This window comes from Moschus berezovskii, chromosome 6 (genome assembly GCF_049115385.1).
Source record: "Moschus berezovskii isolate FMDL1 chromosome 6, NW_MosBer_1.0, whole genome shotgun sequence".
NCBI classification, from domain to species: domain Eukaryota; kingdom Metazoa; phylum Chordata; class Mammalia; order Artiodactyla; family Moschidae; genus Moschus; species Moschus berezovskii.
In genome coordinates, this window is record NC_142465.1 from 120472692 (window position 1) to 120496842 (window position 24151).

General features: G+C 59.5%; 1 protein-coding gene across 2 annotated transcripts in view; it reads right to left on the reverse strand.

The window, feature by feature from the left end:
* The window catches only part of CELSR1 (cadherin EGF LAG seven-pass G-type receptor 1), a 143581-nt gene that overhangs the window by 63793 nt on the left and 55637 nt on the right, over positions 1-24151 (reverse strand). For both annotated transcript variants that reach the window (XM_088837574.1, XM_088837573.1), the window contains exons 3-5: positions 6117-6339; positions 528-643; positions 55-143 (exon numbers count right to left, since the gene is read on the reverse strand). In XM_088837574.1, coding sequence (XP_088693700.1) covers positions 55-143; positions 528-643; positions 6117-6339 — 428 coding nt within the window. The remainder of the gene's footprint in view (positions 1-54; positions 144-527; positions 644-6116; positions 6340-24151) is intronic.

Genomic DNA, 24151 nt, shown 5'->3' on the forward strand with positions numbered 1-24151 from the left:
GGCGTTGGTGGCCCCGGGGCTGCCCAGGACGGGGAGGCGGGCGGCGCAGCCTACCTTGTTGTAATACTGCACTTGCACGGAGTGCCAGCGCCCATCACTCACGCCACCGGGAACCTGCGGCGCCACCGTGGTTGTGGTCTCGCCTGCGGGGGCGGGGGGAGGGCCGGAGAGAAGAGAGGTGAGCAGCCACCAGGCGGAAAGCGCTGCTGACGGTCTGGACCTGCGCTCTCCCAGAACTGGGAAACGCTGTCAATGGCTTTGTCAATATTTTCATCCTACAGAGAGCGCGGGGATTCCCCGGCCTCTGGACACTTGAGCTGTGCCTGCAGCATTATAAACCACGCTGCAGTGAACATCTTTGTGCCTTCGGGGATTCCCCCCCACTACCACGCCACAGGACGGATTCCCAGATGGAGAACCAGGGATCAGCACGCTAGAAGGCGCTGCTGCAGGATGGGGCGGTTTTAACCAATGAAGCGCCTGGGGTGCAACCCGAGGGTGGCTCCCTCCCGCACGCGAGACTTTACCTGCCGAGAACGTGAGCTGCACCTGCTCGTCCACGATCTCCAGGGCGATGAAGTCGTGCTTCTCATTGAAGCGGCCGTTATACAGCAGCAGCGCGTTCCTCTCCTGGGTGGCAAACCTGGGGGGCAGAGCACAGCGCACACGAATGAATGATGGAAGGTCTGCAGGCGCCCAGGGCGACAGCCCAGCCAGAGCAGCCGACAGCACGGGCCACGCTCAGCAAAGACTCTGGTCCCTGGGACTCTCTCTTGCACATCAGAAGCTGACAGCCCAGGTGGCGCTAGTGGTAAAGAACCGGCTTGCCACTGTAAGAGACACAAGAGACGGGGGTTCGATCCCTGAGTCAGAAGACCCCCTGGAGGAGCGCACGGCAAGTCACTCCAGTATTCTTGCCTGGAGAATCCCATGGACAGAGGAGCCTGGCGGGCTAAAGTCCGAGGGATTGCAGAGTCAGATGCGACTTAGCACACAAATAGCACAAAACCTGATTAACAATGTTCTTTTCTGGAAGAAGCAAAGCAGATTCTGGGGGAAGCTTGGTTACCGCCACCTTCGTACGACGCCCTAGAAGGGTGACACAGACACGGTACCAACAGGGAATGTCTGGCACTGAACACAGGCAGAGCGCCTGCTGCTCAGGGGACAGACCCGCGCGTGCCCCCAGGACACGGAGTGCAGGTGCTGATGACCAGCTCAGGCTGGAGTCCCTCATCTCCACCATCAGGCTCCAGCCGCAGCCACGCTGTGTCCTTCTGCTCCTCCCCTGCCCCCGGAGGGGCCTCCACACCTGCTGGCCCCTGCCTGGGGGGTGAACTCCCCGCCTCTGCAGGCCTCCAGGCGTCACTGAAGCTGGGTTTTCCCAACTCATTTTTCTAAACTGTGCCCCCCATAGTCTATCACGTCACTCATTTCATTTCTGAAATTCTCCTGCTTATTTGTTCCTTTAGGAGAACGCGTGCTCCTGGGACTTCCCTGGCAGTCTGGTGGTTCAGACTCCAAGGTTCCACCGCAAGGGTGAGGCTTTGATCCCTGGTCGGGGAACAAAGATCCCGCAGGCTGAAAAACTTTTTTAAATAAAAAAATTTTTACAAAAGGACAAGTGATCCTTTAAGGGGAGGGATGACGACTCTCATTCACGGCTGCAGGTCCAAGACCAAACAAGAAAGATCAGGTCTAGGCAAGTGTGTAACACCGGTGTGTTGCATCCACGCGTGGATGGGGCTCCTGTGAACCAACAGACGTGTGGAAACAGTCTCATCAGACTTGAAGCATTGAGAGTAAAAAACCACTTACTCCGACAAGAAACAAAGCACCTCAGAAATCTCCTCCTACCTAATAAGGAGGCCGCTACCATCAGAGCCGAGGGTCCCCGACATACCATGTGGCGTCCTGGACTCCCGGGTTACAGAGAACCCGCAAATCCCAGGGGAAACGCAAGACTGTTTTCTGAGACAGCTGGATGTCCCTCTCCCCCGAGATTAAGCAGGCAAAGTCCTTCCTTTGATTCCAGGTCAGTTTACCCGCTTTCGTGCGGCAGGGGTCTGTGGGAGTCAGCGGCGGGCGTCAAGCTCCCCTCTGAGGTGCACAGAACTGACAGCTCCCGCCCACGGCTGGCAGCCCCTCGGTTTAGAGGCAGGGGGCCAATGTCAACCCTAAATATACCTGCAGAGCAAAGTGTGGAGCCAGCAGGCAGGAGAAGAGAGGAGCTGAATTAACAGCAGCTCGCTTCCTGAGACCCGCGGGCCGCACCTGCTCCCCTTCTGCAGGTCTGACGGGTGTGGGTTTCTCTTTGGACCAGGGTGGGAGCCGGTGCAGAGGGTCAGTGTGGGAGGGTCCTCAGGGGCAGGCCCCCTGCACTGCAGGATGGAAGAGCTAATGAAGCGCCCCGGGGCCCCGGGCAGGGTCTGAACAGCGCCAAAGCAGAAAGGCTAGAAGCAGAAACCACAGCCTGGAGAGGGGCCCGGGCAGCAGAGAGGACAAAGGAGGCGGGCGGGGGCGCCCGCCAGGAGCCCAGGCCCTGGGCAAACAGAAACCAGAGAGGAGAAGCTGCCTCCAAAGAAACTGCCTGAAACAGAAGCCCTGGGCTGGCGCCCCAGCCCACCTTCTCACGGTGTGAGCCCCAGCAGGCAGAGGGCCAGCTCCTTCCTGGCCCTGCCCACGTTCTGGGGGACTTTTCATGATTCTGCTTTTGATGCAAAATGCTCCCTGACTTGGTGTCACCTCGACACCTTAGCCGTCATCAGGCACATGGGAAACTGTCCCTAATTGTTGTCACATGATCACCTTAAATACTACATGTCCCAAGCAAAGGGACACACACTACATTAGAGGAACATTTAATTAAACACGACTGCTCTTCAGTTTCTGAGTCTGGAGCCGCCAGACTTCCTTTGCCGGTTTCTGCAGCCGTGGGCCGCCCCCCCAGGACTTCCGGTCACCTTTCAGGTGGGCCTCCTGCAGCTTAGTGACTGCGCTGCCCGCGACAGAGGGCTGCTGGTCATGCCCAGTGGTGGGTGGCCACGGCCACAGAGACAGCAAAATCACGTGGAGCAATGAATCTGCCAAAAGACACAGGGCACCTCTGACCCGAGGGTGGGCACCCACAGGAGCCTGCTAAACATCCGGCCACGCGGCACGCAGAGTTGGCGAGGTGCCAAAGAGGAGCCCTTGTTTTGGAGGCTGTGCCCACTCGGTGGCCTCCTGCGCACAGGGCTTAGGGGCAGAGGAGGGACCGGGCTGGGAGCAGGTGGGGCCAGGACCAGGGCCTGGCACTGAGGCCCTGTGAGAGGGCGGGAGGGCAACAGCACGTGTCCACTCACGTGTGCCCTCTCCACACCCTGGAGCGGGACCCTGGTTCCTGGTTTACAGGCTGTGGTGGAGCCGCGAGCCATGCACCAAAATGTGAGCAACCACCCCCAAAGGGCGAGCTCCACACAGGCCAACCTCACAACCGCCCTCGGAATCAAACACCACTCCAGCCCGCAGTCAGGCTGGGCGCCGACCAGAGTTGCGTCTCCCACCCTCCTTCCAAGTTCCCGGGAAAGGGGGCGATGCTCAAAGGACCCAGAACAGGCACGCACACGGATGAGAGCCGCTGTTGCTGCTTCATTAAAGCTGGCCTCCGAGGAAGATTCAGAAGAGGGCTGAACGGGGAAACGCCTGCAGATCAGGATAAGCAGGCTGGCCACTGAGTGGTCCACGCTGAGGTCTGTGATGAGTTGGGCAGAGCTCAGAAGGTATCTCACCAGGGACCCGCGTCTCTAAAGGGAACGCCCTCCAAGAGGACACGTCTGTACCCAGTACAGATGTCCAAGCCCGAGAATCTACCAGGGGCTGAAGCTGGACAAGGTGGGCAGGCCCAGGTGGGTCCGGGGGCTCAGAGGTCTTCCCACCTCTGCAGAGCCCCCAGCCAGCACTCCAGACCACTGAGAAAGCCTGGAAGCTTTGCCCTCTGCAGCTCAACCCCTCCCACCTCCACCAGGCCAAAGACCCCTGCTCTGGGAGGCCAGGAGGCCCCCCAGTGACGTTTCCAGGCTACAGGCGGGGGACAGTGAGCGCTCATGCCGTGTTGGCGTGGAACTACCAGCCAGCCGCTCCTGGCCTCTGGGCCCCTGGGTGTCAGGACGCAGGACAAGAAGCCCATGAGGAGCTTCAGGCCAGCGGGTGGACAGCCACGGGCACAGCAGCCCTGGGGCTGAAGCCCGGATCCCAGCCAGGGAGCCCAAAGGGCCATTTAAAGGCTTCAAAGGACGAGCATCTGCTTCAGAGACTTGAGCCCAATCGAATCATCCGACAACTGGGAAAAAAATATCAGGGCCAGGAATCCTGGCACCAGGTCCCCCCACCTGGCCACCCAGTGTGGAGGACGGGTTTACAGAGAACAGATTTGGGCCACAATGTAGAAAATCTGCCAATGATGCAAGCCCCCTGTTAACTGCGTGTCCACCACAGGACCTCAGAGGCAGGCAGAGTGGACAGCAGCCTGATCCCGCAAGCAGGGGCATCGGAGGCTGAAGGCGGCAGAGCAACAGGCGATGGCCAAATGCTGGACAGCCAGCACTGGAATGCAGGCGTGGCCCAGCCTGCTCACGGGGTCTTCCTGAAGGAAGCAGCAGGAGGCAGGATGGGGGCATGAGGGAGGGGCCAAGGAAACACCCCTGCAGGGCTGGGTGGGTCCAGAGCATCAGGAGATGAGGGCAGCCCCCCCCCTGCCCCCCCCCGCAGGATCGGGGTCACAGGGGTCAGCACACGGAGGCGGCCGAGTGCCGTACTCAGAAGCTGGGTTTTACCCCGGGTGGCAGGTGGGCCCGGCAGATGTGTTGGACAAGGATCCCCCTGGCGCAGGCTGAGAGTCGACACCACAGCTATCACCCGGGGGAGGACGGTGGCCTGGACCAAGATGCTGGAAACTGGGAGAGAAGTGGCCAGACAGGGAGACATGGGAATGAGGGACTCAGAGGACCTGAGTGCAAGGGGGGCCGGGGTAGATGGGGAGGACTTCCCCCAGTGGGGCAGGACCCCCTGGAGAGGAGCTGCCCCATCCCGCCCCGAGAGGCCCCAAGCTCCAAAGCGCAGCTCAGAGCAAGTGTCTGGTTCTGGGGGACACGGATGGCACATTCCCACGAAGACTGTCCCCAAAGACTGTGCCCCCAAACGCTCACCAAACACAAAATACACCTTATTCTACTAAGTTGAACTTGAGAAAAATCTTTACAGTAGAAATGATAGATCTTAAACATTAAAAGTTAAATCTAAATTCTCTTGGAGAAAAAGATGAAAAAAATAAAAGAACGGCCCGAGCGTGCAGTCAGCCTGCACCGCGTTACAGGTTAAGGGACCAGGGCTGAAAGGGGCGGGGCTGAAAGGGGCGGGGCTGCCCGCCCACGGTTTCTCAGCTCACCAGAGACTCCACAGGAGCCTACGCCGAGTTTGAGTCCCAAGCCCCTTCCCCCTATTTCTGGGCACTTGGATGGTAGAGGTGCCCACGTGATGGCAGGTGGGCAGCACCGGGGCGTCCGGGCTGGCTTCACAGGCGTGGGAGCTGGGCAAACAGGGCCCCAAGCTCGTTAACACTCTGCTGTTGCCAACTGGAAATTTCCCACTTTCGAATCAGGGGAAAGTGAGGTGAAAGTGAAGGTCACTCAGTCGTGCCCGACTCTGTGACCCCATGGACTATACCGTCCATGGAATTCTCCAGGCCACAATACTGAAGTAGGGAGCCTTTCCCTTTTCCAGGGGATCTTCCCAACCCAGGGACTGAACCCAGGTCTCCCACACAGTAGGTGCATTCTTTACCAGCTGAGCTACCAGGGAAGCCCAAGAATACTGGAGTGGGTAGCCTATCCCTTCTCCAGTGGATCTTCCTGACCCAGGAATCGAACCAAGGTCTCCTGCGTTGCAGGCGGATTCTTTACCAGCTGAGCCACAGGGGAAGCCCTTGAATCAGGGGCCACATCCTCCATTTCCATGGGGTCCTGCAGGCAGCGCGGGCCAGGGCGACCACGGACGGAGGGCCGGAGGGCTGCTCTGAGACCCAAGACCGCCCCCCAAACCTCCAGCACGGGCTGCGGCGCAGGGACACGGGGACTCACGCGAGGGCCACGGTGAAGTGGAAGCGCTGCCTCAGGCCGCGGAAGGTGACGAAGGACTGCGGCGGGAAGCTCCGGGTGGTCACCTCGCAGTAGGGCCTCTCGAACTCACCGGGGGGGCACACGCAGTGGAAGCCGCCGACAAGCAGGTTCACGCAGGTGCCCCCGTTCTTGCACACGCCGTGGGCACAGCGGCCAGAGCGCGCGTTCACCTCGCAGTGCTCACCTGGGGGGACGGAGTGGGAGAGAGGGTGTCACACGGCAGCCTCGGGGGGAGGGGATGGGGGAGGGGAGGAGGGGGGAAGCCCCCACCCAGGCCACAAACGCTACTGCAGAACCAGCTGCTAAACCCCAACCCGGGGGCACCTGGGGCCTCCGGGAACCGCCCTGGAGCCAGGCTGTGATCAGACATGGTGTTCCTGCTGGCGTGAGGGCCCCCAGCGCCCGGTGGGCTGTCCAAGGGGTGGTTAGCATCCCAGGGGCCTCCCCGCTGAATGCACTATGTGGCCAACCTTGTCCCTGCCCTGGGCCTCCGGGGTCCCCGCCTTTGGGGGGCAGACGGGTCTGTGCGGCCATGAGCGCCTCTCAGCACCCCACCCTGTTCTGAACCCCCAGCTGAGCCTGGCACTCTTCCAAGACCACCACCTGGAAAGACTGAGAATGCTGAGAGGGCCCCGTGCCCTCCCCACACCCACGTCTGCACGACAGCCTGGCACCATGGGGCTCGTCGGAGGCCCGGGAGTGGGCCGGGGTCGTTCAGAGCACCCCCAGCCCATTGCCTGCCACGCAGACCCACTGCCCCCTGGACAACGCCGGGCTCTCATCCTGTAATCAAGTCTGTCCCACACACTGGTCCCCAGCATGCTCCAACGCCCTCCCTGTGGCCTAACCGCTCCCCCCACCCCCGTGGCATGGGGGTTCTGGACGCTTCCGCACAGAAACTGACCAGGGAGCCCACACTGACCGCCACCACCCCAGAGGCCTACCAGACCCAGGCTGCCCGTCAGTGGCGAGGCCGCCGCGGGGGCCTGGCTGCATGACCCTCACTCCCTGGAACACGGCCCAGGCCTGCCTGTCACAGGGTGGGCCTCACTAACCCCTCACGGACCTGCAGACCAACAGGAGCTTCCGACAACTGGAAATCCCCAGCTCCCACCCGTATTTTCACCAGGTACTGAGTTTTAAATGAACGCATTTAAAACAATGTTTCTGGCCGTGCCACTCAGCATGTGGCGTCTTAGTTCCTTACTCAGGGGTCGAATCCACGTCCCTTGCAGTGGAAGCGTGGGGTCCTAACCACTGGACCACCAAGGAAGTCCCTTAATGAATACACTTTAAAATAAGATTATTACATTCACACACTAAAAGAAAAAAAATCACCGTGTAAACAGTGAGGCCTGGAAAGTCTTCAGTCTCTTGCAGGTCCCACCGGAGGAGATAGGAGAGCGGGGTGCCCTGCCGCCCGCGTGTGGGCTCAGGGCCAGGGGTGCCGTGGAGACCCTACCTGTGGGCACTCAGAGCTTCTCCTCTTTCCTCCCAGTGGCTGCACAGTATTCCGTTAGAGGAACCCACCAGAATCTAAATCACTGACGTTTCTCCTTCTACTGCTGATGGACAGGCAGCCTGCTTATAGCTTGCTTCTACTGCAGACCACTTTTTAAATTATTAATGATGTGTCTCTGGCTGCGTTGGGTCTTTGCTGCTGCAAGGGTCTTCTCCAGCCGTGGTCCCCAAGCCTCTCACTTCAGCGGCTTCTCCTTCTGCGGAGCGCAGGCCCTGGAGCACAGGCTCGAGAGCCGCTGTGTGTGGGAGCCTCCCTGGTCAGGGGTCAAACCCGTGACTCCTGCCTCAGTTGGCGGATCGGATCCTTCACCACCGAACCACCAAGGAAGCCCCCACAGATAACTTTCTGATACACGTCCTTGGCATGTTTTAAGAATATCTCTCTAGAGAAAATTCCTGAAAGTGGCGAATCAAGGTACACACCTGATCAGTGTTTCCAAACTGCCCTCCACAAAAGGATGCACAAACTCACACACCCTCACCCACACAAGGATGGCGATCAGTCTGTAAAATAGTTTATATTTCTGACAAATGAGCCGCCAAGGAGCTTTATTTGCATTAATTTTTGCTGACGTTCAACATCTGTCCGAATTTTATTGGCAACATCCGTTTCCTTTCTCTGAACTGCCCGGTGATTCCTGTGCTGAGTTTTCGATCAGATGGTTGGTCTTGTTTTATTCTGTTTACAAGTTCCTTGTAAATTTCAGAAATTAATTATGCTCTACCATTTCTATGACGACTCCCACCTGGCTTAAGTTTAACTTTCAACTTATTTATGTATTTGTGGACACATAAAAATATTACAGGGCTTCCCTGGTGGCCCAGTGGTAAAGAATATAAATATAAAGCCTGGCAGTGCAGGAGATGTGGGTTTGAACCTTGGGTCAGGAAGATCCCCTGGAGGAAGAAATGGCAACCCGCTTCAGTATTCTTGCCTGGGAAATCCCATGGACAGAGGAGCCTGGAGGGCTACCGTCCATGGGGTCAGAGAGTCAGCTATGACTGAGAGACTCAACAATAGCACAGAAGTGTTACATCTGGGAACGGTCACGTTGATCAATTTTTCCTTTGTGATGCCAGAGCTCTCGGGTATGAAGGGATATGACCCTCAGAGCTCCAGTGGCGTCCAGCGTCAGGACCCTCGGTGCACGAACGGGCATGTGTTCGAGTGGCAGCGTCACCCTGGAACTGAAGTCACCAGGGCCCTCAGACACGGGTGTCCCTGGAACTGAAGTCACCGGGGCCCTCAGACACGGGTGTCCCTGGACGCCCTTCTGTGCCTCTCAAACACTGGACCGTGCAAATACACTCCCGACTGTCTCAGTCTGCTCGGGCCTGCATCACAAAATACCTTTGGCCAGGGGCTTAAACAATGCAAACGTACTTCTCACGGTCCTAGAGGCTGGCAGTCCCAGGGAGAGCAGGGCTCCCGACGGCCGGGCTCCCCCGGGGGCTCTCCTCCTGGCTGCCCTCTTGGTCCTCACAGAGCGCTTCCTCTGCGCAGAGAGAGACACAGCTCTCTGTCATCTCTTCTTCGGAGGACACTAACCCTGTTGGATGGGGGCCCACCCTTATCATTTGCCTGAACTACTTCCCTGTAGGCCCCACCTCCAGCTACAGTCCTACCGGGGGTTAGGGCTGCAACCTGTGAATTTGGGGGCGGGGTGGATGCAACTCAGACCGTAGCAGTTATGTATGAGTCAACTGGGAATATGAACAAACTGGATAGTGCTATTAAAATTTATCATCAGCTTTTTAAAATTTGGCGGCCGTGGGCCTTGGTTGTAGCACACGATATCCGTTGTGTTAATTCAGGGTCTCTCCTTGCTGTGAGTGGACTCTAGTTGTGGCGCACGGGCTGAGCTGCTCTGTAGCGTGTGGGGTCTTATTTCCCCAACCAGAGATCGAACCTGCACTCCCTGAATTGCAAGGTGGATTCTTAACCACTGGACCCCGAGGGAAGTCCCTATCATTAATTCTCGGATATAGTGGGGAGTGGGTGCTTTGTGTACCCCACGTGCCCCGCTAGGACAGAAGCTCTGCAGTGCTGGGTGACGACCGCTCACAGCTGCAACCCTGCACTCAGACCCTCCCCCCGAAATCCCTCACCCACAGCTGCACAGCCCCCCCGCTGGGGCAGCTCACAGCCAGCGACAGCTCTGCGGGGAGATGGGGAAGCCCAGGCCCGTGGCCCAGGGCAGCCTCCTCTGCACCGCATTGCCAGAGCTGAGGCGTGGGTTCACAGATACCACTGCTGCTGTGCTTCTGTGGCCCAGCCTCCCCTCTGGGGAACCCCGTGCGCCCCCATCCCCTGCCCAGGCGTGGCTCCCGGGAAGGTGGATCTCGGGCCTCAGGGTCTGTTTCTCAGGGAGGCCAACCTCCGACCAAGCTGACTTTCGAGAGCTCAGTAATTGATGGGTGTAAGAAAACTCCTATCCATCACCCAAGAGGAAACGCTTCACAAGAGCTTACTTTTGAGGAGCAGGTGAAACTGATCTGTAATTAGTGTGACGGGGCACCAGGGAAATCTGAATTTCCTCTCCTCCCAAGTACCCTTCTCCCCAGGTTGCGACAGCTGAGGATGCACAACTTGTTAAGCGAAGGTGACCCAGCCTGAGCCCTTCAAACGCAGGGAGGAGAGTTTCCATCGCTGAGCTCTTACTGAATTTCATAACCGCACAGGGACCACCAGGCCAGGGGCTCAGGCTGAGCCCACCCCCAGGACTGTGTCCACCCCTAGGGCCTGGCAGGGTCAGGTGGGTTTTTTTCCCATCCCCTTCCTCCCCACCAGGCAGGGAAGGGAGAGACCACAGGCCCACCCGGGACACCAGCTGCTCTCCCCTAGCAGGCAGCTGCCCCCGAACAACTTGTGAGCAGAGGTTTCACACGCTGCTCAGAAAGGAGAGGACCACCCGGCCCACCCCGCTCTGGGCTCCACCATCGGGGCAGACCCTCAGCTCTGAGGTCATCAGGCAGTCCCACCCCGCCTGCCCAGGCACCAGGCAGGCTGTGCACACACACACGCGCGCACGGGCACATATAACTCACACGCATGCCCACACCCCTGCACCCTCACTCACACCGTCACACACTGCTGACACACTCACACCGTCACATACGTGCTCACGTGTTCACAAGCATTCACACCCATAAACGCATAGGTAGCCTCACACCTCCCCTCAGCCACACACGCACCCACACTCACACACTCTCACACTAAGCCCTGCTCCTGGCCCCTTCCCAGGTGGGCGGCTCACAGCCTTCTTAAATTCTATTCATTAATTGTAAATGCTTAGCCGAAGGTGTATTTGTTCTTCCTTCACTTTAGATTCTCTAATCTCTCCTTTTAAAATCCATGTGACGTCTGGGACTGTTTGCTCTCCAAGTCCCAGCTTGGCAGGTCGAGGGCCAAGCACAGCGTGTTCTGAAGAAATAAAGCTGCGGTGAGAGGCCGGGGCGGGCCGCGCTCCCTAAGCCGTGATGGCAAACAAAGGGGGGCCTGGCCCAGTCCTCCCCATGGCGCCCCGCCCTCCCTCGGCGTCCGGAGCCCTGCCCGGCTGGGCTCGGCCCGGTGGTCAGTGTCACCGGGAGACAAGTGCAGCCCCCGGCCCCACCAAGGTCACAGAGGCAGCTCACGGGCTCTGCCCTCGAGCCGACAGGACGTCTGGACCCCTCCACCTCCACCCAAGATCCAGGGCTCCCGCGACGCCCTGTACAGTGCTGCCAGCTGCCTGGGCCCAGAGAAGGACAGCCCTGCACAGAGAGCGCGCCCTCCATTCAGTTCTGAGACCTGCGTTCGACTCTGCCCACCGTACTCCTGCCCGCAGGCGGTTTTCCAGCGGCTGCCCGGAAGCCTGGGTCCTCAGGTGGGCCCGGGGACGGGAGGATGGCCCAGGGGGATGCGTGCTCCCCGCGGCCCCACAGCTGCTCAGCCCGCTGCCGCAGGGCCCCCACCGTGCCGCGGAAAGGGCGTGCTGCCATGCGGGGTTCCTCCATCCCTCTGCTTAACCCATCATGCAACTTTAAGTCAACTGCAAATAAAGCTCAGTCGCCATGAAATTATTTGTTTTAAGCACAAAAGGTTTTTCTTTTCTCATAGGTAGTCGTATTTGTTTCCTGGGTCTGCTGTGACAAGTGCGGCAAAGCAGAGGGCTTAAAGGGAACAAAGATGAATTCTCTCATAGATCTGGGGGTGTCAGCAGGGCTGCCCCCCTGTGCAGGCTCCAGGGGGCTCCTTCCTGCCTCCCCCAGCTGTCGGCCCCCCCGTGCTCCCGGGTGTGGCCGCTTCACCCCTCACCCCTCATCTGTGGTCACGTGGTTATCGTCCCTGCGAGAGTCTCCCCATCCTCTTTCTCATAAGGACTCCAGTCACTGGGCTTGGGTGGACCCCGAGTCCGGGACGATGTTAACTAATCACTGGGAGCCTTACAGATTACATCTGGAGAGACCCTGCTTCCAGCGTTCTGCGGTTCTGGACGTGAACCTGGCGGGACACTATCTGATCCCTAGTGGCCCTCTGTGTCCACCCTGAAACTGCTCTCCTGGTAAACGCTGGCCTCAGGGGGCCGCACCAGAGCCTGCAGGGCACCTGGTGATCACCGGCTCTGGCTTCCCTGCTCTTCCCGGCCTTCCCAGCTGGCCAGCGAGGGGCCAGCTCCCCAGCCACGCCTCGGGCCCCTTCTCTGGGCTCACGCCCCCCACCCGCTCCTCCCAGTCTCTTCCCCACAGACCCAGGCCTCAAACCTGTGTCCCCAAACCAAGTTCATTCTCCAGGTCCCCCACCCGGGGAGGGTCCCGCAGCCACCAGGGAGGAGGGGCGCAAGAGCCCCGGAGCCACCCGCCCCTCCTCCCTTGTCCCAAACAGGGCACCCCCAGGGTCCGAGTCAGCCCCAGGGCCCGAGTCAGCCCCAGAGCCCGAGTCACTCGCCTCCACCATCAGTCACACCCCAGTCTAAACCAGCCCAGTCTGCACAACCATCGCGACCACCCCTGGACCCCTGGGCACCCCCAGCGGCTCAGCGCCTCATAGATCTGCCTGCTCCCCACAGAACCCCCGGGGGAGCTTTTCAGAATGCCCGCCGGCTTCCCGTCAGTCCACTGCTGCACAGAGACCCTCCACCTCGGGAAGTCAGACACACACCTGCCCAGTCGACACCAACTCCCCAGCTCCCAGGCCGGCCGCACGGTATCCCTCCCTGAAGGGCAGCTGGGGGACTCACCAGGCTAACGGAGGAGATCCTGAACAAACTCACACATGCTCGCTGCTATCAGGATCACCCTGCGGACACTGCCTTTCTCTGGCCTGGCTTCCCCCAGACACACTCACACACGCTCGCTATTATCAGGGTCACCCCGCGGACACGGCCTTCTCTGGCCTGGCATCCCCCGGACACTGGCCTGGCATCCCCTGGACACACTCACACACGCTCGCTGCTATCAGGGTCACCCCGCGGACACGGCCTTCTCTGGCCTGGCATCCCCCGGACACACTCACACAGGCTCACTGCCGTCAGGGTCACCAGGTGGACACGGCCTTCTCTGGCCTGGGTTCCCCCGGACACTGGCCTGGTATCCCCTGGACACACTCACACATGCTCGCTGCTATCAGGGTCACCCCGCGGACACGGCCTTCTCCGGCCTGGCATCCCCCGGACACACTCACACACGCTCGCTGCTATCAGGGTCACCCCGCAGACACGGCCTTCTCCGGCCTGGCATCCCCCAGACACATTCACACACGCTTGCTGCCATCAGGGTCACCAGGCGGACACGGCCTTCTCTGGCCTGGCATCCCCCGGACACACTCACACACGCTTGCTGTCATCAGGGTCACCAGGCGGACACGGCCTTCTCTGGCCTGGCATCCCCCAGACACACTCACACACGCTCACTGCCATCAGGGTCACCCGGCGGACACGGCCTTCTCTGGCCTGGCATCCCCCAGACACACTCACACAGGCTCGCTGCCGTCAGGGTCACCCCGCGGACACGGCCTTCTCTGGCCTGGTTTCCCCCGGACACACTCACACACGCTCACTGCCATCAGGGTCACCCGGCGGACACGGCCTTCTCTGGCCTGGCACGTTCTCTCTGGTCTCTGCACGTGACTCTCCGGTGCCCAGATGCAGCCCCGCTTCAGGCACCCACCTCCCCTCTTCAGGCTTCGCCCACCTGGGCAGGGCCATGGCGCCCAGGTCAGACTCTGATGGGCCCAGAATTCTCCATCCCAGCCTGTTCCAGCCCCAGGGTGACACCCACTGTGTGACCGCCCCTCAGCCTCTGGCTCCCCAGGCTCTGGGGGAGGGGCACTGCCCATCCGAGGGTCGAGTCTGAGAATGCCCAGCACACAGAGGGGGCTGGTGAACGCCCGCACGCAGCAGGCACTGGACGAACGCCCGTGGGATGAAGTCATAAAACGCCAAGCCTTCCCCACGTGCGAGCCAATGGCGGCTGCTCGCACAGAATTATAAAACCTGTGAAATTCACATGTTTGATTCAAATGATGTCTGAAAGATGTGATGTCATGAATGAAGAACTAATTCTACAGATAAACATGACTTTTTAAAATAAAAAAGGCAGTGAGAACTCTGAGCATGCCGGTTTCAGATGAACAGGGCTCCCTGTAAAGGCTCTCACCCCTGGGTCCCAGGGCCGAGTCCCAGGCCAACATCAGGGCCCTGTGGGCACCTGAACAGGGTACTTCCTAAGGCAGACGTTCCCACTACTTTGTTCAAACCACACAGGAACCCACTTCTGTGTTTCCTTAACTGTATCGTCTATGCAGTGGTGACCGGGCAGATCCCAATGGCCAGCCCTCAGGGGAAAGCCCTGATTTCCATAGCAGATGTACCCCCACCACAGCCAGCTTGGCACCACAGAACTCAGAGTTGGGAAGAGGTGTGATGTGATGGTTTTTAATTCTTAAAATCATCTTACTTCAGGCAAATAACAGAACAAATTCAGTGAGCCCTCTTTAATCTTCTTATATATATATATAGTTCTTACAAAAAACACTATTTTATTGTCATAAATGTTTTCAGTTATGCTTGCTTATCAAGATTTAACTTCAGTTTTCCTCTTCTAGGAATTTTCATTCAAAATAAATTTGGACTTCCAGATCTGTTCCAAGCATCCCAATGCCCTGCTTGGGCTCAAATGCTTGCTCCAAGTCACCCTAACCCTGGGCAGCCCCCGTGCTGCTCCTGTGCGCCCCCTGCCCACTATGACTGCCAGCCTCGCCCCACAAGGATCAGGCCCCCCGAGCAGACCCACAGCAGTGCCCCATACTGCACGCAGCACTGCAACCCCTGCCCACAGGGCCCGGGGCCTGGCCTCCTGCTCACGGCAGCAAGGGCATAGTCCCACAGGGACCATTGTGGGACCCCCACTCCCTACAGAGGCATTCTTAGCTGCAAAAGCTGAGGCCCCTCTGGCTGCCAGGGCTTCACACATGTCCCCATCACTGGATGCCTGTCCTGCCCAGGCTTGGCGCTAGGGGGTGAGGGACACTGCCTGCCCGGACCCCAGCCCGAAGTGCCAGAACCACAGACCCCAGGCTGGAGGTCCTTAAGTCCTTCAGAGCAGCCCCAGAGGCACCGAGCTCACATGGGCTCTTGTGCAAGGCGACTGCGCTGACAGCTCAGGGTGACAGGGGACAGGGGAGCCTCATAGCCCCTGGGGTGGGAACTCTTACCCACCCCCATTTTACAGGCGGGAAACTGAGACCCGGCAGAGGGTTTGTCAGTGTGTGCATGCTCAATCGTGTCCAGCTCTTTGCGTGGATATGTAATGTGGGTGTGTGTGGGTGTGTGTGTATTATGAGATGTACATGCGAGTATATGTGATGTGTGTGGCATGTACATGTAATGTGGGTATGGGTGTGTATTATGTGATTTATGTGATGTGCGTGGCATGTATGTGTAACGTGACTGTGTGTGGCGTGTACATGTGATGTTGGGTGTGTGCACGTGTGCGTGACCATCACGGCAGGTCTGGGAGCCAAGGGGCAGGGCGGGAACCAGGCGATGCTGATGTGAACGTGCTTCAGAAGGGCCCGGGGCTGCCCTGACGGGGGAAGGGGAGGCGAGGGGCTGGGGGTCGGCAGGAGGGGCGGCGTAGCCAGGCCGACCCCCCGGGGCCCTGAAGGAGGCCAGGATGGGCCCCAGGAGGGGAAGGGCGAGTAGAGGCTTGAGACCGCCAGCTTTTCAATAAAGAGACAACTGCCTCCTGGTCCTAAGCAGCAGCTCAGGGCTGCGAACAAGAAGAACCAGACCCCACAGCGGGGATCCACCCAGCCCGCTCACATGGGCAGCTTCAGCAGTGGGAGCGGAGACAAGGGCAGGGCCCTGCAAAGGTTAAACCCTGAGAAAATTGGCCCATCCACCCTGCCTTCCTACCAGCCAGCCCCCACAGGCCGCTGCGGTGGACAGAGGTGTCCCGAGCAGGCTCCTGACCACTGCCTCAGTTTCCCCGGCTGGAAACCCTCCCCGCTCCACCGAAGGCAGGAGCTCTGTGTTGATTCAGTGAAGCTCTGAGCTGCACACCTGGTGCGCGGGGCTGTCATGTGACACCTGCTATGAACTGGCTTCCTGACACTGGAGGTGCCCGCTGTCCACCCCTCGCCCCCCAGAGCCCTGCTCCCCGCCCCCAGCTTCCCTCCAGCCTCTCCCCTCCTGCTCTGAGTTCCAAGGCTGCTGGACTGTCTCACCTCCTGGCCCGGCCCCCGAGCCTCCTCCACCAGGGGGCAAGGCAGCCGGGAAAGGCCTCCCAGGGGCCAGACATCTGCCCCCCTCTGCCAGCGGGAGTGGGGCCGGAAGCCCGGACCACTGCAGGCCTGTCCCGGGCTGGGCCTTGGGCTGACTTCACTACTGTCTCTGAAGCAAATTCCCAGAACCCCGGCACACCCATTTTTTAAAATATAAATTAAAAAATGCATTCCAGCAGCAAAGAAAAACAATTCCAGCTCATCCACAGCTCCTGGCTGTGAGTCAAGAGTCACCTACACACCCGAGGGGCTGGAACCCGAAGAGCCTGAAAAGTCACTGTGCTTTCCAAGCTCCTGGTGCAGGGAAGGCCCAGCCCACAGCCACACTTGGGGACCCCTCCGTTCAGAAAACAGGTGCTCCCCTACCCCCTGATGTCCTCTGGGGAGTGGGGGGAACAGAAAATAGCCAACTCCGAGGTCAGCTAAACGGTGGCTCCTGAGAGATGTATCCCCAGCACCTGTGAACATCACCCACGTGGCAGACGAGTGAATATCATGTCACGTGGCGCAAGATGGGATTAAAATAAACATCTTGAGATGAGACCTCCTTGTTACCCGGAAGGGCCCTCTGTAATCATGAAAGAGGAGCGGCTGGGGTTTGCAGCCCACGTGAGGATGGGGCAGAAACCGCTGTGGCCACAAGTCCGGGGGCCCTAAGCCCACCGTGGCTAGAGACAAACAGACCCGCCCTGGGCCCCCAGCGCCTGCAGAGGGAGATGGCCCCGCCCACAGCCTGAGCTCAGAGTTCTGCCTTCCGGATCAAAGAAAGGATGTATTTCTGCTGGTTTGGGCCGCCCCGTCTGTTGTCTTCAATACCTACAGCCACGGGGAACCACGACGAATCCTAAACACACCACGGAGGCCAGCCTGACTCAACAGAAGTCTCCTTCTGGGCATAGTCCCAGGAGAAAGCAGCGCTCCTGACACCTTTCAGCATCTCCAGAAACCTCAGCAGACCCAGGGCTGCGGAAGAGAAAGCGCCCCGTGTCCCCCAGGCCCTCATGGTGCCCAGCGGGCGGCCGCTAAGGACCCAGGAGGAGCCAAACGAACATGCAGGGCCCAAGGCAAGGTGTACCTGGTGACCAGTGGAGAGGCCACTGAACTGACCCCCAGGGCCTGAGCACACAGAACCCCATCCTGGCTCCTCACCAAGGTGCTTCCACCCCTCTGACAGCAAAGGCAGGGTCCTCCCCAGCCAGGGATGTGGGCTCAGAAGGAGACTGGGGGCCCAGGATGAGGCAGAGTCGGGCGGAGGGTCCCACCCCGGGCAGACTGGCCCCCGCCAACATCCCCTGGGGTCTGCTGGGAGGCAGGTTCATGCTGCCCTCTGGGCTGACGGTAGGGCTGCCCAGGGCTCCCCTGTGCCCTCCTGGGCCTCTGCAGGCCTCTCTCCAGAGACCAGAGGTCCCTGCTTTGGAGCCCCAGGGTTGGCCAGCCTGTGGCCAGGGAATCTGTCCTGCAACGATCTGAGGACCAGCCCCAGGACAGCATCTCTGACTCAGGCCTGCGGTTCAGTTCTAATGACATGGGCACCTCTGAGGGCGGGGACACGGGCGGGCCCAGGAAGGTCTCACAGAGAGGATGGGCTTATGCGGGAGGGGTGGCAGAGACCCCGCACCCTGGGGGAGACGGAGGTGCAGGGCTTGGCCCCAGGCTGCTGTGTAGGGGTGATGGGAGAGGCCTGGAGGCCGGGCTGCAGGTCCCCGCTGCCCACAGGAAAGATCCTGTCAGTGGAAATTAAACCCACAGCTGTGGCGGCCAAGCCGGAAAGGGGCGTGCCCAGCACGTTATCAGTTTGTGGGGAAAGTGTGCCAACTCTGGAAGAGAGACGTGTCCAGACTCCGCCGGAATGCTCACTAAAACCTTAATCACGGCATGGAGCAGTGGCTGAGCCCTCGCTGGTGCAGGTTCCCCTTCCTGAGTGATGCCAGGAGGAGGGGGACAGTGTCTGGGGACCGAGCCACGTCCTGAGACAAGAACTCACGTTCTTCAGTCGCCGCTTGGAGTCAGGACAGCCATGCCGCCCTGGTTGACACACACGGCCTCCCTAGCTGCACCCGACCACCCAGCAGAGAAGTCACCCCATCACCCCAGCCCCACAGGCCCCCAGTCCGGGGAGACGTCAGCCTGTCCACACCAGGGGAAGGGCTCGGGGTGGGCGACGGGCAGCTGTGTGAGCAGAGGCCGCTCTCTGAGGGGACGTCCGGGGTGGCTGCTCTGGGGTCAGGGGCTCAGACTGGACTTCCAGCAACTCTCGTGGGCGGCCCTCAGTCCATGAGGTGTCTCCAGAGAAACGGGGGGACCCCCACCCCCCACGTCGGTGCCCATGGCAAAGGCCTCGCGTACGCATCCCCCCACAAGGACCAAGTGAGCGCCAGGGGGTCCGGGCACGGGTGGGAGAATACGGAGCCCCAGAGGCTCCCACCCTACCCGCTGGAGCCCGCGGGCACATGCCCTCACCCCACGAAAGGCACTGGGCAGGTAGGGACCCTGAGACTCGACACTGGGAGGCCAGCTGGATCCCCGGGGGCCCGAGATAATGACCAGGGTCCTGGGGGTCGGGGGTCAGTGGTGAAGTGGTGACAACAGAGGCAGAGGCCAGGGTGAGGGGAGGAGGCGTCGCCAGTCACGCAGAGCAGGCAGCGCCCAGAGGCCGGCCCGGAGGGGGCTCCCCGGGGCCCCCAGGAGCTCTGAGAATAAATCCACGCGGTTTAAGCCCCTCGAGTGTGGGACTTTATCACAGCAGCTGCAGGACACTTGCTGGAGGGAGGGGCACAGGCTAGCCTGCCCTTGCTCCTGTGGAGCCGCCTTCCAGGGAAGCACGCACACCCAATACAGCCTGCGCGCACGCGGGGCGGACCCTGGCAGGACCCGGCCAGGAGCCCCGTCTCGCCCAGGACAGCGGGCGCCACGGCCCAGGGAGGCCTGCTCGTGGTGCGTCCTCAGGCCGCTCCGCTCACTGCGCGCGGACATTTCAGTACCGACCTGTTTCTCAGCAACTCAGGCCCTGCGCCCAGCTCACCGGCCCACCCAGAAGCTGGCTGGGTGGACATGGGGAACACTTGTGTTCAGGTGTCTAAAAAGAAAGTAAACCACAGAGGTCTGTCTGAATGTCCTCTGGCCCAGCAGCTGCTGGACAAGCAGGTTGACAAGAAGTGGCCATCACACCAGCCCCCAGAGGCCCTGAGGCCGGTGGAACAGCATCCCTCCACTCCCCAGACCTTACGTTTAAGTCCTGATCCCTGGTCTTGGGAATTAGTCTTCAAATAGGTTCTTGTAGATGGAAATCAAGTTGTTATTCAATTGCTCAGTCATGTCTGACCTTTTGTGACCCCATGGATTGTAGGCCACCAGGCTCCTCTGTCCATGGGATTTCCCAGGCTAGCATATTGGAGCGGGTTGCCATTTCCTTCTCCAGGGGATGATCAAGCTAAAGTGAGATTATACTGGATTGAAGGCCCTGGTCTCGTGACTCAGTTCAATTCAGTGTAGTCACTCAGTTGTGTCCAACCCCATGGACTGCAGCACACCAGGCTTCTCTGTCCATCGCCAACTCCCAGAGCTTGCTCAAACTCCTATCCACTGAGTCGGTGATGCCATCCAACCATCTCATCCTCTGTCGTCCCCTTCTCCTCCTTCCCTCAATCTTTCCCAGCATCAGGGTCTTTTCCAAGGAGTCAGCTCTTCTCATCAGGTGGCCAGAGTATTGGAGCTTCAGCACCAGTCCAATGACTGGTGTCCTTTTAAGATGAGGGAAATGCGGACACGGGGACAGAGCCCCCCAGGGTGGGGTAGGGGAGGCCATATGAAGACGGAGATGGAGCTGTAAGCCAAGGATTACCTGGGCCACCAGAAGCTAAGAAGCGGCAGAAAGGACTCTCCCCCGGAGCAAGTCCCCACCAACTCCTTGATTTGGGACTTCCAGTCTCCAGAAGGAATAACTTTCTGTTACTTTAAATCGCCCAGTGTGTGGGCCTGTGACAGCAGGCCCGGGGAGCTAACAGGACCCCGAGGACCATCCTCCTCCGCAGAGACCGTCTGGCTGTGTGTGGACACGCCGACCGGTGAGGAGGACGCTCCTTCTGTGTGCAAAAGTTCCAGCTTTGGGGAAAGGAACTCCACGGAGAGGAAAGGAGCTCTCTGGTCAAATTCATCCTCACCGCAATGCCTCGCACACGATTTGAATGGAAAACAAAGTCTCCCAGAAGTGCAATAATTCCCCGGCTTTATGATAACACACTCGAGCAATGCTGGCTGTCCCCAACCAGGAAGCCGTAGACACGACAAAGAGAGAAAACTAGAGTAAGCCTGAGTGTCTGGAAAGCACATCTTCCTAAGAAAGGGTTCTGCCTCTGCTTTACTTGAGATTTTAATCATAGGCCAGGAAATGACTTTCATTTCGAATGATGATTAACTCTCGGGTTTAAGGATTAAATTCGACTTGACGGCGAACTCTTCCCGATGGAGCTTTAACCCAGTGAACGGCAGTAAGTACGGCAAATGCGTTTCTCTTGGGTCACGTGACCGTCACCCCACAGGAGGACGGCGCAGCTCAGACGCACGGGGCGCTTTCCTCTAATACAAGGGCTCAGGGCCAGTGCGTCCCAGGAGCGTGCAGATGCCGCTGTCGGGATGAGAGACGTCAAAAGAACACTCAGGTCGGGTAAGCGTCGTTTTTCACAGCAGAATCAGAGAAGCGCCAGGACTGAGTTCAGTGTTTTCCGCATGAACAGAAAAGGTGATTCAATTTTTATATTAAAAGTTTCTCTGGCCTTGAACCTAGCCTGGTCCTGGGAATGTCACCCTGGGGGACAGTCCAGGCCCCCAGCCTGGGGGAGGTCACTCTGAGGGACAGTCGGAGTCCCAGAAGGGCCCCCCACAGGACAACTGGGACGTCCCACCCCGGGGTAGTTAGCACAAAGCTCAAACCCAGCACCACTGAGACTGTCCTAAGTGGCCCCTGACCCTCTCATCCCCAATCCAGGCTAAGTCTGCTGGGACGCACCCTTGACGACACAGGGTCCAGCAGTGTGGATATCGGAAGCCCAGGGAGAGCCGGGCGCTTCATGCACAGAGCAGGACTATTTGCTGAACCCTCTGAACCCAGAGGAGCGGCCCAGGATCTAAACACAGAGGCTCAGGGATAAACAGGACCCTCCCCTCACCCCCCGACAGGCAGGTGGCTGAGCGGTCGGGGAAAGCCCTCCTTCCCAGCTGATGTCAAAGCTCCCGCCTGCCCTGGTGAGAGGAGCCAGGCTTGCTTCTAGAAGGCCAGCAAGGGGCAGTGTGCTGGGCTGAGGCCAGCCTCTGAGGCTCTGGGGGAGGCTGAAGCTCTGCACCAATGGGACCCAGCACAAGCGGTCGTGTGACCCTCTGGGCACCCACCCCCACCCCAGGCACCTGTGAAAAGCAGATCGCAGGGGCAGGGGCGGGAGGCTTGGCTTCAGGTTAAATCTGAAGCATGGGGTTGGGTGGGGGGGCACCCACGGTGAGCCCTGAACAGGCTGAAATGAGAAGCCAGGGTGGGGAGGCCAGGTGGGAAGGCTGGGTCGGGCACCTGCAATTGGTGCTCAGGAAAGAGATCCCCAGGTCTGCCCGTCCCCCACCGAGCTCTGCATCTGAGTGTCCCTGAACTGGGTGACAGCTGTCCCCACCTCATGGAGTTGTGGCAGGTCTTGTAGAGCAGAGCCTGGGTGGACATGGTCTCCCCCACGGCAGCGAGAAGCGATTAGGCTGTTTAATTAGGGACACGACACACTAAGGGGCAACGGGACCCAGGCGAGTCGCAGCCCGAGGCGCGCCCAGGCCCAGTCCAGTCTCAAGTCCTCCTGGTCTGGAGGAGTTTGCCTCCCCGGATGCTTCTGAACTGCAGTGCTGGAGAAGACTCTTGAGAGTCCCTTGGACTGCAAGGAGATCCAGCCAGTCCATCCTAAAGGAGATCAGTCCTGGGTGTTCACTGGAAGGACTGATGCTGACGCTGAAACTCCAATACTCTGGCCACCTGATGCAAAGAACTGGCACATTAGAAAAGACCCTGATGCTGGGAAAGACTGAAGGCAGGAGGAGAAGGGGACGACAGAGGATGAGATGGCTGGATGGCATCACCGACTCGATGGACATGAGTTTGAGTGAACTCCGGGAGTTGGTGATGGACAGGGAGGCCTGGCGTGCTGCAGTCCATGGGGTCGCAAAGAGTCAGACACAACCGAGCAACTGAACTGACCTCAGGAACAGGGGGACAAAGCATTTTTCTCCCACTGCCACCGCTCAGTGACCCTTCGCACTTCACTTGGAACCCTTAGCGCCCTGCATGCAAAACGTGCTTCTTAACAGATGCTGTGATGTCAACGAAGCAAGAAAAAGGACTCGGTAGACAGGTGAACCCAGCCATCCCGCCCTCAAGGGGTCCACAGGGTGGACAAGCCTGAGGTCAGAAGCCAGAGCACCAGCTTCAAATCCTGCTTCACCCTCACCCGGCTCTAGAGCAGGCCCCTCGCCGCCACCACGAACACTCCGGAGAGGACCATTCTCCTCTGTGGGAGGCGACCCATGCCCTGGAGTGCGCTGGCAGCACGCCTGGCCTCCAGTCACGGGCACCCCAACCCCCAAGACAACCAAACTGTCCTGGGATGTTGTCACATGTCCCCTGGGGGCAGAATCTCCCCCGCAGAGAACCTCTAACGAGACAGTTGAATGTCCTGCCCCACAGGCTCTCTTTCTATAGACCGGGGCCACAGAGCTGCTGGGAGGACCAGGGTGACCAGGGTAGACTCGTCTGGAACAGGTCAACACACTGAAGGGCCCACCAAGCACCATCTGTAGGTCGCCACCCTCCTGAGGGGCGTGGAAATACGTGGCTCACCCCCGAATGAGAGCAGGTCAGTCAACACGTAAACAGAGGGAGTTTCCCGGGAGATCAACAGCCACTGTTCCAGGAAGCCAGGGACCTCGCGGAACCTCCCAGAGCAGGGACAGCACCGGGCTGGACCCCGAGGGCGGAGGAGAGGAGGCGGGAGGGGCCACGTGCGTGGGGAGTTTAACCAAAACCCAAGTCAAAGCCACGCTCTTCACAAGCCGGAACAGACAAGGACCGTGATCCAGGAAAGCGGCATGCGAGGTCGCCAGGCTGAGCCTCAGTGCCTGCAGTCCTCTGTTCCCGTTCCCTCCAGAGCGGGGCCCCTGCAGACCCCAGCCGGGCCCCCACACAGAGCTATGATGAGGAGAGATGCCTTCTCCCTACAAGGACAGCGGGTCCTTGCTCCTGGGGCCTTGGAACTTCCTTGAGGCCAAAAGGAATGGAAGAAACACCGGGGAGCCGTCGGGGTGTTTTTCCAGCATCAAATTCATGAGCTTTTCCTGAAATTAACTGATACCTTCCTTCACCCAGTTCATCTCCCGTCCGGCAACACAGGAAGCCAGGGTCCTCCGGCGGCCTTGGGCCCCTTCCAGCTTCCCACCCGCTAGACCCGAGCTCGGCTTACCCGGGAGCCAGTAATAAAACGCTGGTGACGACAGCGCGGCTTTCACCAGGAATAAATGGGCTCAATTACCTCCAGCAGGAGAGCAGGGCTTCAAAGGCAGACAGGAAGAAAGAGAGGAAGGGGGACGGAGGAGGAGTAATAGGCCTGACTCAGCCTTATCTCGGGGGAGACGTGCACGACCACTCAGCACCAAGGACGCTCAGATGAGGCCCCTGCCCGTCAGGACCTTT